Here is a 16,460-nt window from a genome sequence, read left to right as displayed (position 1 = left end):
CTCATTTTACTTTAATTGTTACCAATATTTTAATTCCAAATATAATAATGAAAATAGAAGCACTTCATTATTTTTACTGAATTAGTAATACTGGATAAGTTTTAGACTATTCGTGAACTATATTCGTTTTATATGTATTTTAACATATTCATAAAAAAATTAAGGGAAATTTTATTTAAATAATAAGATAAAATAATTTAATTCAGTTTATTATTTACATATAAGTATATAATCAGTCAGTTCGTTTGAAAAGAAGACACATTTGGCACGTTGTTCACTAATTAATATGGCTATTACAAAATTGCATTATAGCACCCAAAATACATAGTCTGTTTAGATTACAAGTATCTATACACAAGTACACAGGTATTCAGACACTTCTATTACTTTTTCATTAAAGCATTTATAATCAAATTATTCAAAACTCCAATATTCTAGTTTGTATATAATAACTATGAAATTATTAATTTCTCCTTATCACATCACTATTTATTTTTGTTATCAACCGATTTACATATTATAGTCTTCTTAATGCATTGTACAAAACTATCATTGATATAAAAAATAGACCTATTATTACAATATCTACACATTATTCGACAATTATACACAATGAGGTTCACGATATTAGCTCATCTAATATAAATGCTTAATCATTATAACCTATAATTCAACAATTATGGCAAGAAAAAAGAAATTACAAAGACCTTGATACAAGGTCCTAACAATTTTGTACAAAGTTTTTAAATCTAAATATCAATACCTATTTACAGTGGGAACATATTATCTAAACGTATTCCTCGGACGGTTTCGGTGTTCCATTTGGCAATCGTAGTGAGGAAGACATTCGACCATTGACTGAGTCTGGAAGCTCAGCGATATCTTGAAAAACGCCTATCATACTTTCGAAATTTGATCCCCAATTCCAGCCCAACGAAGCTGGTGATCCGTTGGCTTGTCTGTACAAAGCTGAACCTACATGTGGCGCTAAGTCATCATCAGACGCAACTAAAGTGCTCAATGAACCCCGAAATGACGAATCAAAACTTTCATAGGGTGGTGGCAGTATGGGTTTCTTATTATTATTTCCACTACTAGCATTTTGTCTCCTTACATCGTCTGGTTTATCAGCGCTTATGCTGTTGTTATCGTATTCTATTTCAGAACATGTAAAGCTATCATTTCCACTTTCATCGTCTGAACCAGTAGAACTCCTATTGTCAACTTGTGGTGAATGGTGCCTGTGTGACATGTGATGGCCGACGCCACCAACTCGAGGTGCTTCGCTTGAACTCGACACTGCATCGAGAGTCGAGACTAGGCTAGACGTTCGTTGTCTTGCATTCATTCTCTCAATTTCTTCTGCTGTAAGGCCAGTTCCCACAGTCACGACCTGTGGAACCTGCGGTGCAGCACTGGGAGTTTTACGTCCAGCGGAAGAACTTTGTCCACTTAACTGGGACATGACAGGGCTATTTAAACTTCGTTCACTATTACTATGCAAAGCATCTTTTCCTCCTGAACTAGATGTAGTAGCTAGTAAAGCACTTTGAAGTGGTTTCCCGGATATATCATGAAGAGTAAGTATTCTCGGCTGCTGACTTAATTCACTACTGGGTGATAATCTAGCTAAAGGAGTAGTCTGATGTTGCCTTGTTTGAGGAGGATGTTGTGAAGTTTGCGAGAGAACTCTGGGTGGATATCCACTTGGATGATGTGGGGAATGTCTGTGTTGAGGAGTTTGGTGTTTGTGGTGGTAGCCTGCAATTGGCGGTGGAGTTGCTTTATACTTTCGGACACCACTAGCTTCACGATATCCTTTGTAGTGATAAACAATATCTATATCTGAAGGTGCTATTGAACTCGCGTTTTCTAGATCATAATGTTCCGGTACTTCTGAATTAATATCCATTCCACTTGGATGATCATGAGTGTGGTGGGAAGTATTAGAAGAGGGAGTTGGTAAAGGATGATGATCTTCTCTTAGAGCAGGACTTTTACCTACTACTTCACGTTCTATTATATCCGGTCGCTGAGGTCTAGGAGCATCCAAGTTCATTATTTCTCGATCTTTATATTTCTTGGATAGTAACTCAGGTCCTACAATATGACCTACGTTACGCATGATATCTGCATTATCAGTTATGTAACTATTAAGACTAGTTTCATTGCTATGAACATTTCTATTCATTAGACTGTCATTCGTACCAGCTATTAAATTTGGCGCGTTAAGCATAGCAGGACCTCCATTTTGTTTTGTATGTACCATGCTATTTTTTCCAACGGTAACTGTACCTTTTTCTTTTTTCTGTTTGCGCAGTCGAAATACAATAAATGAGCCGAAAATGGCAACAATTAGTATTATGAAAAATGATATAACAAGAGTAATTCCGATGCTTAGAGGATCTGGATTTTGAGCTAATCCAACACCAAATGCACTATGACACCCAGAGAGGATCTTGCCCGTTTTAACTACCTCCTTGAAAATAGTCCCATTCCCAATAAATGGTTGGACCTCGTTCTGAATTGTAAAGTTCGCTAAACATCCTTCGAACTTATTATAAGCTGATATAAACTCGGCTTTAATACCTCCTAAAGATATAGTTGTTAAATATGGATCTAGAAAGTCATGTACTCCAGCTGTGTCCAATTCCTCGCCCAGATTTTTGTCATCAACTATTAATCTGATAATACGTCCAAATGCTAGTAATGTGATATTGTGCCAATTTCCATCAGCTACATCAACTTGTTCTATTTGACTCATATTGACCATTGTATTTTGTTTAGAAGTATAACTTATTTTTCCTCCTTGTAATTCAATTAATGTATAATATTTGTCAGTAGCGGCGTAAAAAAGCACTCCATCCTTTTTATGAGTTCTAAAGAGAAATGATATTGATTTAGCAGGATTATTAGACTTACTTAATTTACCGATTCCTTTGCCAGATTTTTTATCCCAAATTGTACTTCCACTATAAAATGAATCAAGTAGTTGCATTCTCCTATGCTTTTCCGATATTACGTAAGTTAGATATCCGTTTTCTCCGATCGAAATACTTTGAAGTGAATGTAAGCAGTCTGGCGAAATAAGGTTGTTGTCACATTTACAATAATGATTTTTCCAAGTGTCAAAACATTCACCAATACCACAAATATCTTCTTTATAGCAAGCTCCTTTTTCTTTACGTCCACAATTAGGTTCAACTCCCCGGGCTTGCAGAGGATTAGTCAAGTTTAATACACGTCCATTTATTGTTATGCTATGCATACAACCGACGAAGTCATCGGAATGAATTTGTCCTGGACGCTCTAAAACTGGGTCAGCTTTATGAAGTCCGCCGATCAATAACGGTTCGTTGTTAAAATTTAAGGTTCTGTAAATGAAAAAAATATATATTTAAAAACTTTTTATATTTAATGACATTATTCTATGTCAAACTGTAACTTTACAATGAATATCTAATTAAGAAAAATATATTAAAAATATATTATTCGTGTTATTGATATACATCATACATGCTCAATAAAAATATACATACCCTGTTTGTCCAGTATCATCGTCGTAGCAAGAATCATCCCCTGGATCACAGTCAGTACAAACATCACCATGATCAGTACATGAAGCTACACTTAGTGATATGACACGCCCGTTTCTTGTTGCCGTTAATTTGTACCAGTTTCCATCAGCAAGGCTTTTATCTGTATTAGTAAGGGCCACAGATGTTATGGAAGTTCTTGCACCTCCAAAGGAGAAAACTGGTTTTCCACCAAGCAATTCTATTGCGATAAAATCGGATCGGCCACCAGTTTGTGCTCCATAATTGTATAATAGTAAAGCATCTGGCTTTGTTGTTGCAAATATAATTGTTATGTCATTTGTTGATGCATCTAAAGCAGGGAATTGCATATAAGACAAGTCATTAAAACCAAATGTTGAGCTCTCACAATGGGTACCATAGCGTCCATTAATACAACTGCACCTGTATCCAGGCTTAAGACTTATGCAAATTCCTCCATGCATACACGGATTTGGTCTACAAGAATCTACTAAAGCTTCACATTGATTTCCTCGATAACCTGGACGACACAAGCAGAAGAAAGAATTTCTATCGGAGCTTTCTTTGCAAGAACCACCATTTTTGCATGGGTTGCTACTACATACGTCATCTCTTTCTAGTTCGCAAGTCTTACCTTCGCGCCTCGATGGACACGAACAAACAAAATCATGACCTTGCTTCCGACATTGACCACCAAACTGACAGGGATTAGGTGAACAAGGATCTTGTCGTTTTTCACAATTGTTTCCCATAAATCTATCAGTACAATGGCAAATATAATCGTGACGAACCAGAGGCGATGACAATATTAACGTGGCGCTTTCAGTTATTTTGGTGCCATCCAAGACATTAATTGAATCTGTACAAACACCGTCATTCTGACATTGATGGGTAGAACATGGATAATATGGAATTATAACTTGTCTTTTTAAAACCTTTCGGATTTCGGATTCCTTCGATTTTATGTGATTCTGAGTATTTTCTTTTTTCCAAATAGTATTCATATTCTTAATAGCTATAGTCAAATCTATATTTTCCTTTACTTCATTTATACTATACAAATATATATTTTCTTTATTTTTCATACCAACTCTTAATATTTCTAATAATATTCTATAATAATGTGTTAGAAAATCGGAAGCTGTCATATTCAATATTCTAGTTGTGACAGACTGTTCAACGGTATTGTTATCGAAAGAAAAATACTCTACACTTATAGACGACACAACTTCTTTGTGTATGCCATCATTTCCAGATACTGAAAACGAATAACCCTGACCAGGCCTCACAGCATTTGTATAGAGATCACATCCTTTTCTTATACTAAATAATGATAAAGTGCTGTCAGATGGGTCCTTAATAATTTTACATTTATAATCACCTACTATGTCTGGATCGTTGGGTTTAACGTCTGCTATTTTTCCAGATGGTATTTTATTGTTAAATGCATGTACTAAAACATGTGCTGATCTGGGTGTTGGAGGGTTATCATTTCTATCTAATATTTTAATTTGTATGGAATAATTAGAATGCATTACAGGTGTACCACTATCTTCAATTTGAATTTGAACGTCTAAGTATGGTGTAATTTCTCTATCAATTTTTTTCGTGGTTAATAGAACACCTGTATGCTTATGAACTTTAACATAACTCTGATGTTTTCCACCTATTATAGCGTATGAAAATGGTGCACCATTTGGTGGTAAGTCCGGATCCTTCGCGGACAAAGTAGTGATGCTCGTATTAGGGGGTTCATTCTCATACACAAAACCATCAAAGTTATCAATATCAAAAACGGGCCCGTTATCATTTATATCAGTTAAAGTTATTTTGACAGTCGTGGTACCGGTTTGAGGAGGTGTACCTGTATCAGTAGCACCAATAACGAGCGAGTATACTGGTAACGTTTCTCGATCTAGTTGCCGCGTAACTTCAATAACACCACTTTGAGGATCAATTTTAAAATCTTGGTTTGTATTTCCTTCCATTATGGAGAAACTGAATTGATTATTTTGTGGACGCACATCCTTGTCAACTGCTTTCACTTGAATAACCTCTTGGCCTATATTAGCACCTTCTGAAATTGTTGCTTCATAATAATGTCGTAAAAATTCCGGTGGATCGTTACCGTCTTGTATTGATATGATGACTTGAGCTTCGTCAGTATCATTCCCATGTATACCACCTGAATTTTTCGCTAATACTGTTAATACAACTCTATTTTGTGTCTCTCTATCTAAGTATCGAGCAACTCTTATTACTCCTGTCTGTGAATTAATGCTAAAACCTTTATCGTTACTGGAGCCAACAAATAAGTAGTAAATGATTCCGTCCTCTCCTCTGTCTTGATCGGTGGCTTGAATGACGCCTACATTTGCTCCTACTTCAGCAGACTCAGACACATCAAAATGAAAAACAGGTTGGATGAATTTCGGATAATATTCATTAACGCCTGTTATATGAACAACAACTTCGGTCATATTCCGCATTATAGTATCAGGATTCTCAGCCATTATTTCCAAATTATAGATTGCCTTTTCTTCGTAATCAAATATTTCTCGCGAAAAAATTTCGCCCGTATTCTGATTAATATAAAACAATGATAACATTTCGTTTTTCAAAATATGATATTTTATAATAGAATTTTTAGGAGAGTCAATATCAACAGCTTGTACTTTAAATATAAAACTATTGATTGGTGAATTTTCAGGCAAGTAAGCAATATATTGTGATTGATTAAACTGAGGAGCATTATCGTTTATGTCTGTTAAAATAATGGTGATAGTGGCTGTAGTTTCTTTTGGCTTAAATCCAAGATCTTTTGCCGTAATATTCAGTCGATATTCTTGAATCTCATCGTAGTCTAGTGGGCGTAGAATACTTATTGTTCCTGAGACCGAATCTACACAAAATTCTTTACCCTCATTTCCAGATGTGATAGCATATCTTACAATGCCATTAGGTCCTTCATCTTCGTCGTTTGCATTCAATGTTAAAATAGATGAGCCAATCGGTTCATTTTCAGGAACTATCACTTGATAACTCAATGCAGTAAATCTTGGACTATAAATATTTTCACCCGTAACGACAAATGTTAATTTTGTTTCTTCAAATTGAGGAGGAACTCCACGATCAACTGCCTTTATCTTAAGTTCATAATACTGCCCAGTATAATAAAATTGCTTGGAAACAATGATCCATCCATTGTCTTTGTCAATAGTAAAGTATATGGTTCCATTTCCACCCGCTACAAAATATTCGATCTCAGCGTTTATTCCAAAATCTAAAGTATCTTCAGCTACTAGTCTTACTATTTTTTCACCAAGAGTGGCGTCTTGAGGAACGGGTATTAATTTTTCATGATCTTTAAATTTCGGCTTATTATTGTTAGCATCTACGACATTTATTGTCACCAAGCATTCTGATGACATCGGTGGTTTACCGTTATCGGTGGCAACGACGATAACGGAATATGTATTTTCAGGCGACGAATTAACTGAAGTTCTCTTATAATTCATCATAAATTTACTTAGTATTTCGCCTGTAGCTGGATCAATTGTAAAAAGATCAGATGTTTGTTGTAACGAATATGATATAATAGAATTAGGGCCTTGTTTATCCTTATCCGTAGCGATTACTTGGCCAACAAAACTATTCTTATTTTGTAATTCGGGAAAATTAAAACTATAATAAGAATACTCAAACTCTGGTGCATTGTCATTTTGATCTTGTATCGTTATAGTCAAAGGAGTCTCCGATCGCCAGGCTCCATCAATTGCTGCAACTTTCAAAATATATTCATCTTGTAATTCTCTATCGAGAGACCTGGCAACAGTGACATTACCACTTATAGGATCAATAACAAACTTTTCACCGGGGTTGTCAACGAAACTGTACGTAGCATTAGCATTTGGGCCCGTATCTAAATCTGAACTAGTAACTCTTATGACAAATGAACCAACTTCGGCATTTTCTGTGACATTCACGCTAAAGAGTCGGGTGAATCTTGGAGGGTTGTCATTTTTATCTAAAACTGATACAAGCACTGTCGACGTTCCTGTAAGCTGTGGTACGCCATGGTCGACAGCTTCCACTAAAATTTCATAAAACGCAATAGATTCTCTATCTAAAGCAATATTTGTGAAAATTTCTCCACTTTCAGAATCGATTACAAAAGTTTCTTCATAGTCATTGACAAGTCTAAAAGATATTCGTCCATTTTCATTGGAATCATCATCGTGTGCTTCAATTTTGATTACTGTTTGTGGTGGAGATTCTTCTTCAGGAACTGTTGCATTGTACAAAACATTTTCGATGACAGGTGCATTATCATTTGAATCAGCAACTTTAATTTCAATTTCAATGAAAGACTTCAGAGGTGGATTATCGGAATCTTTAACTTCAAACCAAACTTCGTATAGAGGCATTGTCTCGTAATCAAGACCTTTCCCCGTTATAAATATTTCTCCACTCATTGGTTCAATCCTTAAAGCATCACCGACATTACCCCCGGCGACAGAATATTGCAACAAGCCCGTTGGTCGTTTCTTGGGTGATGTCGCAGATAGTCTAGTTACTAAAACGCCTTCAGGCGTGTCTTCGGGAAATGTAAAAGTTAATTTATTATTTACTGTAAATTTTGGGAAGTTTTTACCGGATTTTGGTATTAGAATTAATTCTGTTGAACTTTGTCTTGAAAGTACTCCACTATCGGTTGCTAATATAATAAGCATAAATGTCGATCTATTTTTATCTTTATACTTTATTAAATTTTCTGTCGCTTTAATAACTCCAGTGTCTTTATTTATACTAAATAAGTTTTGGTGATCACCTTTTAAATCGTACACTATTTTTCTATTAAGACCGATATCATTATCTTTTGCTTTCACGCCAAAAATAAAATCACCTGGCATAGTGCGTTCAGAAATGTAGACTTCATACATCGTTTGAGGAAACGTAGGAGTATTATCGTTTTCGTCGTCGACTATAATTGTAAGGTTAGCAGTAGCAGTTCTTGGGTCAGTAGTTGAAGAATCTTGAGCCATTATTATTAAGTAGTAAGCATCCCATTCTTCTCTGTCTAATGTAGCATTAGTCGAGATTACACCAGTCACAGGATCAATTTTGAATCTTTCTGATTTATCACCAAGAAGACTATACTTTATTTTTGCATTGTTTCCAACATCTTTGTCAATTGCCTTTGGTTGTAGTATAACAGTGTCAGGTGGTAAGTTCTCTTTAACGTTAGTTTTATAACTCTGCCTTTGAAAGTCAGGACTGTTATCATTAACGTCTTGAACAATAATTTTGACGGTACCAGAACCAGTGAGTGGTGGCGATCCTGTAAATGAGTGAAAAAAAAATGAATATAGCTGAAGTCATTAGCATTATAAAGGTTAAGATAAAACACAATTAAAAATATGAAACATAATGAAGTTTTCTTAATATAAATGATGGCAAAATATACCATAATAATAGCATAATTACCTGTATCCATTGCAACTAATGAAAGCGTATATTCATCCTGAGTTTCGCGATCTAATGTTCTCAATAAAGAAATTTGTCCAGAAGAAGCATTGATTTTAAAAATATCTGCATCACCTTCTTTTATAAAGTACCGAACTTGATTATTAAATGGTGGAGAATCAGCATCATAGGCGTGTACTTTCAATATGTATCCACCATTAGGTGGGATAACATTTTCCATAACATAAGCTAAATAGGGAGAATCAAGAAACGTCGGTGGGTTGTCATTTATATCTTGAATCGAAATTGATAATTCAGCGGTATCAAATCTGACGTCGTCTTTAGCACAATCCTCTGCTTTTATCAGTAGTATATATCGAGATTTCCTTTCAAAATTTAAATTTTTCGCCACTCTTACAATACCAGTGTCTTCGCTTATACTAAAGTCTCTGTTTTCATCTCCAGATGCTATAGAGTATCTAACTCTTCCGTTGGCATCTTCATCTATATCGGTTGCAGAAACCTTAAATAAACACAACAAATATTAATATTCCAATTCCCTTAATAATATTATATTCACGATAAAATAACTGACAATGTTAATTTATTAAAACTTACTTGTAGCACACTTGCTCCTATACTGGCATTTTCAGGTACTGAAGCGCTATATTGTTTTGGATCAAAAACCGGACTATTATCATTCTCATCAAGGATTTTTATAAAAATTTTTGCTTTAGTATTATTAGGCGGATCTCCTCTGTCCTTAGCCGAAATAGACAGTGTATAATTAGACTTTAGTTCCCTGTCAAGTTTTCCAGTTGCTCTTAAAATACCATCAACATTTCCCAATGTAAAATATCCATTAATTTCTGGGCTGGATGCCATGAAATATTCAACGTATCCATTGCGACCTTCGTCCTTATCAATGGCCTTTATTGTCATAACAACCGTGTTAAGGGGAATGTTTTCAGAAATAGCAGTTGTTTTCGATGAAATAAATTCTGGTGCCATATCGTTGACATCTTTCAATTGTATTGTAACCTGAAAAGATATTCAATACGATATGTTAGTTAATTGCAATTTTTATAAAAATAGGGATACACTTAGTTTATTATAAGTTTCTTTAACACGGAAGTAACGTATAGATGTACGTTACGGAAGGATCGTGTCTGAAAGTCCATAACTAGTAATATTTAAATAATATATAATATGCCAGCGACCCGCTTCTGCTTCGCACGGGTGCAATGCTGATACTAAATATACTACAGAATTTGTTTATTTACGACATCACATTGCAAACTTCTATAACTATAAGTATTTCTCTACTATATTGTGCTTGTATTATACATATTAACTTTCCTCTTCCAGTATAACGTTACGTAATTTTAAAGATCTAAGCATACATAGGGATAGACAGCGGTAAGTGATTTTGTTTTATACTATGTAATGATAATATATAATATATTTAACCTGTACAGTTGATGACAGCTGAGGTTCGGGTGGCTTAGCCAAATCTTTGGCGGTCACGATCAAGTTGTATAACGGAAGTGTTTCTCGATCAAGTAATTTTGCAGTTATTATCGTTCCGTTTGGGGCTATCGAAAAGTCTTGATTTTCATCGCCAGATGTTATGCTGTAGACCAGTTTACCATTTAGTCCTGTAAACAATAAAATAACATAAATAAGAAATTTTCTAGATGGCATTCAATTAAAAATGGAAGTTAACCATGAGTTGTGGATATTCAATTGTAAATTAAGAATTATGAACTATATAAATTATTAATATAATATAAATAATAATACACGAAATTAGATACCATTACTGTGTGGTGTCTTCTACTTCAGGTATTGATATGCTTAAAAGGGGTACCCAACGATGTATAAACAAGTGTACTACTTTGAATGAAATATATATGTTTTTTGTATTTTTATATAACTACATATATTTTGTTAATAATAAAAAGTATAAGTATACATTTAAATAAATGAACATAGTACCTCCTATGTTGCTATTGTTTATAAACAAATGACAGTAAAAAGTAAGGCAATATTAGTAATATATAGGTATCCTAGTTTTTACCATTTTAATAAATGTATTTTCAATAAAGTATAATTCGTTGTAAAATTAATTATTACATAAACGAAAACTATATTTGTTGCAAGTGAAAAATTGAATTAAGATAATTTAACTGCCATTGTGTTCATACCTGCGTCCATATCAGTAGCACTAACAGTGACCACAGAGGTACCAATTGGCACATCTTCTAGGATTTCATTGGAAAAACTCATAGGATCAAAAATTGGCGCGTTGTCGTTGAGATCAATGACATTGATGTAGACTGTGACGGTACCGGACAAAGATGGATGCCCGTTATCCTGCGCTTGCGCCACGAGAATGTAGTGTTGAGTCTGAAAATTCATTTACAAATAAGTCCATATTAAATGTCAACAAAAATATATTACAAAAAAATTGTTACGAATTTTCATCGGAGGTATGATTATATCTGTTTCTTTGCATAATATTTAAACTATGCATTGATAAATTAAATATGAAATACGAAAATATAACATAACATATCCAGGCAAATACGCCAACAATGTTAAATAATAAAATATTTCGATGTACAGAAATATAACATCACCATTTTAAGAATCCGTCTGGCATTCAGATTTGCCATATAATAGGTCATCAAAGCCTTCCAACTATGACAAGCTCTCTCATTCTCAGATCGTGAAGCGAGATGGTTGGTTAAAAAAAACGGGCAGCGGCCTCGGAATCCGGCTCGCGAATGTTTTGCCGACGGTCGCTTTGTCAGACATTGTTCGGGCCTTAATTTCGATGGCGAATCCAGTGAACGAATGCCGAATATGACGCGCGACTCCAAAAAACTGTACCGGGATGAAATTAGCAGCTCTCTAGTGGGGTACGCGGAATTGGCGGGCGGTCGAGAAAACGAATGTACTGCGAATTGTTTTTACTAATTAACTAAGCCGGTCCGGTAGATTTCACGACCAACTAACAAGACTCACTCTTAGTCTACTTAGAAACGAGAACACTATCTATTAAATAGCATCTAAACCAAATAAAGGTATCAATTGAATACATAAATTTATAGTTTGATCGATTTTTTTTAATAAAATCGATTTTAAATCGAAAGTATTCTCGGCAGTAACGTTTACTAAAGTCTGCCGCGCTCATGGCACCGAACAGGTTTGAATGAATAGCGGGATCAAATAATACCTTGCATAGACCTACTTATGGGAAATACCAGGATACAGCACGTCACAGTGTGATCTATGAATATTTTAATGAAGGTTATATTCATAAATTAAAATAAGACAAAATGATATGCATTATTTTAAAATAACTCTTAAGATACATTCATTTTTATAATAGAATTCATAGCAGTTGCTATAAAAGTTTCATTACTACAATATATTATAGTGTGCAAAAATTAATAAATTTCAAAGCGAATTGTATAACCTGGCACATCGTCTAGGTAACTGCTGATTTATGGTTATAAAAAATTAACGACTTGTATGTCATTTTACTGCACGCCAGGTAAGTACTACAATAAGCTAGTAAAGATAAACTCTCCAGTAAAAACGAGATAAATAAGCTTTGAGCTGTGTTATAGATAAAAAAAAAACCGCAATATACCAGGCTAAGCATCTAATTTATTACTTACTTAAATAAATACTAAAGAGTGCGCGCCTCTAAGAATTAGCTACCATAAAAAGGTATTTTTAACGGATTTGTGGACTCTTATTATAAACATTTGAATGTAACTCAAGTTATATATAGTATTAAGGATTTAAGTTTAATTTTCACGCTCCCATAAAAGCCTAACTTGTCATTTAAACTATAGTATACCTAGCAATCAATCAGCATAATTATACATTGTGTAAATATTAAATAATATCACAGAGTTAATACAATGATTAAAACAACATAAAAGTAATAAACTGTAAGAGTTATTTATTCAAGTTAATATACAAAGAAGATAAGTCGATTCACTCAGTAATAGTATTAAGAATTTATTTAAGTATTAATAGATGAACCGGGCTGTATCGACGCTTTATAAAAAGAACTCTACGGACGAAACGGTCTTTTCACCGAGCTTGCATTAAAAACTCGCTCAAGGGCATCATCGCCCTTCGTTTCTGAATTGCACATCTTACCTACAACATCAACAGCATGCAATATTTTACGGAGCTCGTAATAAATTCAACTTATCCGTATCTTATTTTTACGCCTAAAATGCATTCCGGTAAGTGACTCTTAACGTCTTACAAGAACTGCGAATTATTTAAACTTAACTAATTAACAAACCTAAGCTAAGTAATTACGTGTTAGTTAAAATTAAGATAAGTTAATACGCGAAGGGAATTTTAAGTAATCCAGGTCGAAACAAAGTTCAATTTTAGGTTGTTCTTATTGGTTTTGGTTAGTTCTTATTGGGGCTCTGAAGATGGACACTTGGATCACAAGAATATCACGGGTTCAAATTTGTTAAAAATTTATATCATACACAGAGGTGAAGAAAACATATCGTGATATTTATGCATAAAATTAACGTGGTGGAAGTCATCCAAACCACCTTCTAAACATGCCCATTGTATATAAGACATATGCAGGTAGCATGTATCACATATGTACAGTCAGGTAAGAAAAGATTCGTCACCTTAAGATCTATTTTCGTGTGCTCAATATGAGCGATAATCTGCTTTACCAATCGAGAATGACATAACAACAACAAACAACAACAGCCTGTAAATTCCCACGCTTGGGCTAAATGCCTCCTCTCCCTTTGAGGAGAAGGTTTGGATCATATTCCACCACGCTGTTGCAATGCAGAAATTAAGCACTTGAATCAGCGGTGCTTGCCTGGGTTTGAACCCGCAATCATCGGTTAAGATGCACGCGTTCTAACCATGGGCCATCTCGACTCACGAGAATGACATATTGCGTCGCAATGATTTGATGCTTAGATTCAAAAGGTACTTACTACAAGTTAATGACTTGATAAAGGAATCAATTTGAAAACTGACGCAGCTTTTCTTACTCTGACTGTATTTTAACTATATTTTTTACATGTAACATATTACACACAGAAATACGGTTTCCCTATTGACACTGCTCTCTATTTAGAATATTCTTAATATTAAAATAGTTCGTTCGATATTTGAAAACAAATATTTAAGACCAAACAGCTTTTTGAACATTACATCGTGTCGTGCAATGGAACTACTTGAGCGGTCATCGCCCTGCCTTAGATTTATGTTAAGATAATTGTATCAACTGCAAGAACAAGCACACGAAGTATCATCAAGTGGACGATAGTGCTTTAAAGGCATAGACAAAATAAATAATCGATTATACATTGATATCCAGTTGATAATGTATCTTATATACTAATTCTTCTATTATATATGATTTAATTTCGATGTTATAATAATCACATAATTTCTTTTAATATTTTATATTACTGTATAATAACTTTTCTTAAAACTTCATTGTATATATAATTCCGAATCTTAGTTATATTACATTCCGTGTAATAAACAGACAGTCGTACGAAAAATGATAAAAAATACAAAAAAAATAGTTATACTGTCACATTATACTTTATAATGTTTTGTGTTAATTAAGGACGCCTTTAAAATAATAAATTTCATTGATAAGTGTAATAAATACGTTCATAGTTTAGAGTATCGAAAATGTACCACAAAATTTTCCGATATTCAGCTGTCTGTTTAAAAGATAGCAATCTCATGAAATAGAAAGAATCAATTGTTCACATCTGTACCTAGGTGTACTGGTCAATGCCCTGTCTTGAATTTTGTGGCGGAAAATTCATAACCTCTAGGCACACTATAATAACGCTAGATTCACGTTTCTCCAGCGAAAAGTAGCACGAGAAGATTCTCGAACAAAGGGTTTATTCATACACAGCCATTCTGATTTGACGATAATTATTTACACTTTGTATTTTATGTACATACTAGCGACCCGCCGCGGCTTCGAACGGGTGCAATGCTGATACTAAATATACTACAGAATTTGTTTATTTACATCATATTATAAACTTCTAAATTTATCAATGTTTCTTTACTATATTGTCAATGTATTATATACAAAAACCTTTCTCTCGAATCACACTATCTATTAAAAAAAACTGCATCAAAATTCGTTGCGTAGTTTTAAATATTTCAGTATACATAGGGATATAGGGACAGTGAAAGCGACTTTGTTTTATACTATGTAGTGTTTATATTACGATATTTTTTAATATAGATTTATCGTTCGTTTAAATACGAGCCTAGAAAATCAAACATGATTTGTAAGCCAAATGTCGTGGGTCTGTGTGACAAAACATTGAGTTTTCAAGTCCTAAGCTCATGTTTATAATTCACCTCGTGCTTGGCTGTTCAGAAAAACATCGTGAACCCGTATATGATGGAAGAATTCCGAGACATGGACTTGTACAACGTAATCTGTATTGGAGCAGCGTCGTGGATGACGCTCCGTAACCATCCATAACGGGATGAAAGGCTTTTTCCCACATGTGGGCTATTTACGAAATTTTATAAATATATTTTTGTTATCACAATTCAAAGAAGTTTAATGCTTCAGTGGTTCATAAGAGTTTCGTTTAATATGTTCGTAACATTTTCACCAATAAAGAGTGAGAAAGAAGATATATATTATAACCGTCTCTTTTTATTTAATTTTGTTATTTATATATTTTGACGTTTGAGAATTAATTGGTTACATTACATTCCGCGTATTTTAATCTAAGTTCTGTTTGTTATTAACAAAATGACAAACGAATCGAAATATGAATCAATAGTTTTTTTTAATATAATCAAAAATAAATTATTTACACATATAAATATAAAATTTACGAGTTACATTAAATATAAATTTAATGGAATATTTTGTTAAATTTGATAAACATCAATCATTTTACGGTATAATTACTCAGAAAAAAACATGACACATTAATGCAGATACAACACAATGTGTAGAAATATTAATTGATGTGAGCAAAAAAAAACAATAAAATAACATTACAGTGTTTCGTTTCCGCGACTGTAAAATGTTGAACTAATTATTTTATCTGATAAAATTATACGCTAGTAGAACTATTTGAATAAAAATACTATTTCAGTATAATTATTGTAATGTCTTAATAACCTTAGTAAGTTGTTATCAACCACAAACTGAAATTTGAACAAAAAGAAAACCTTGGTTTTCTAAATAAGACTATATATGTAATAAGTAAAGGCGCAATAAACTAATATGGAAATATTAACCTATATGTACTGACGGGTGAAGGTCAAATGTACACATGCAGGTTTCCTGACAATGTTTACCTTTGTCGTGCTAACAACATATATACAGCTCACTGCGAAACAAATACGCAAATAAGT

At 33.7% G+C, this 16,460-nt stretch overlaps 1 protein-coding gene across 1 annotated transcript in view; it reads right to left on the bottom strand.

The window, feature by feature from the left end:
- Positions 1–201: 201 nt before the first annotated feature.
- LOC124532058 (cadherin-related tumor suppressor) overlaps positions 202–16,460 on the bottom strand; it is a 118,179-nt gene continuing 101,920 nt past the window's right edge. Inside the window, exons 4-9 of the mRNA XM_047106687.1 lie at positions 11,231–11,432; positions 10,494–10,681; positions 9,642–10,064; positions 9,045–9,546; positions 3,540–8,898; positions 202–3,374 (exon numbers count right to left, since the gene is read on the bottom strand). Coding sequence (XP_046962643.1) covers positions 788–3,374; positions 3,540–8,898; positions 9,045–9,546; positions 9,642–10,064; positions 10,494–10,681; positions 11,231–11,432 — 9,261 coding nt within the window. The 3' untranslated portion in view covers positions 202–787. The remainder of the gene's footprint in view (positions 3,375–3,539; positions 8,899–9,044; positions 9,547–9,641; positions 10,065–10,493; positions 10,682–11,230; positions 11,433–16,460) is intronic.

The sequence above is a fragment of the Vanessa cardui genome, chromosome 8 (genome assembly GCF_905220365.1).
Source record: "Vanessa cardui chromosome 8, ilVanCard2.1, whole genome shotgun sequence".
NCBI classification, from domain to species: domain Eukaryota; kingdom Metazoa; phylum Arthropoda; class Insecta; order Lepidoptera; family Nymphalidae; genus Vanessa; species Vanessa cardui.
The sequence above is the reverse complement of the archived record's forward strand: the minus strand, read 5'-3'. Positions and strand labels throughout refer to the sequence as shown.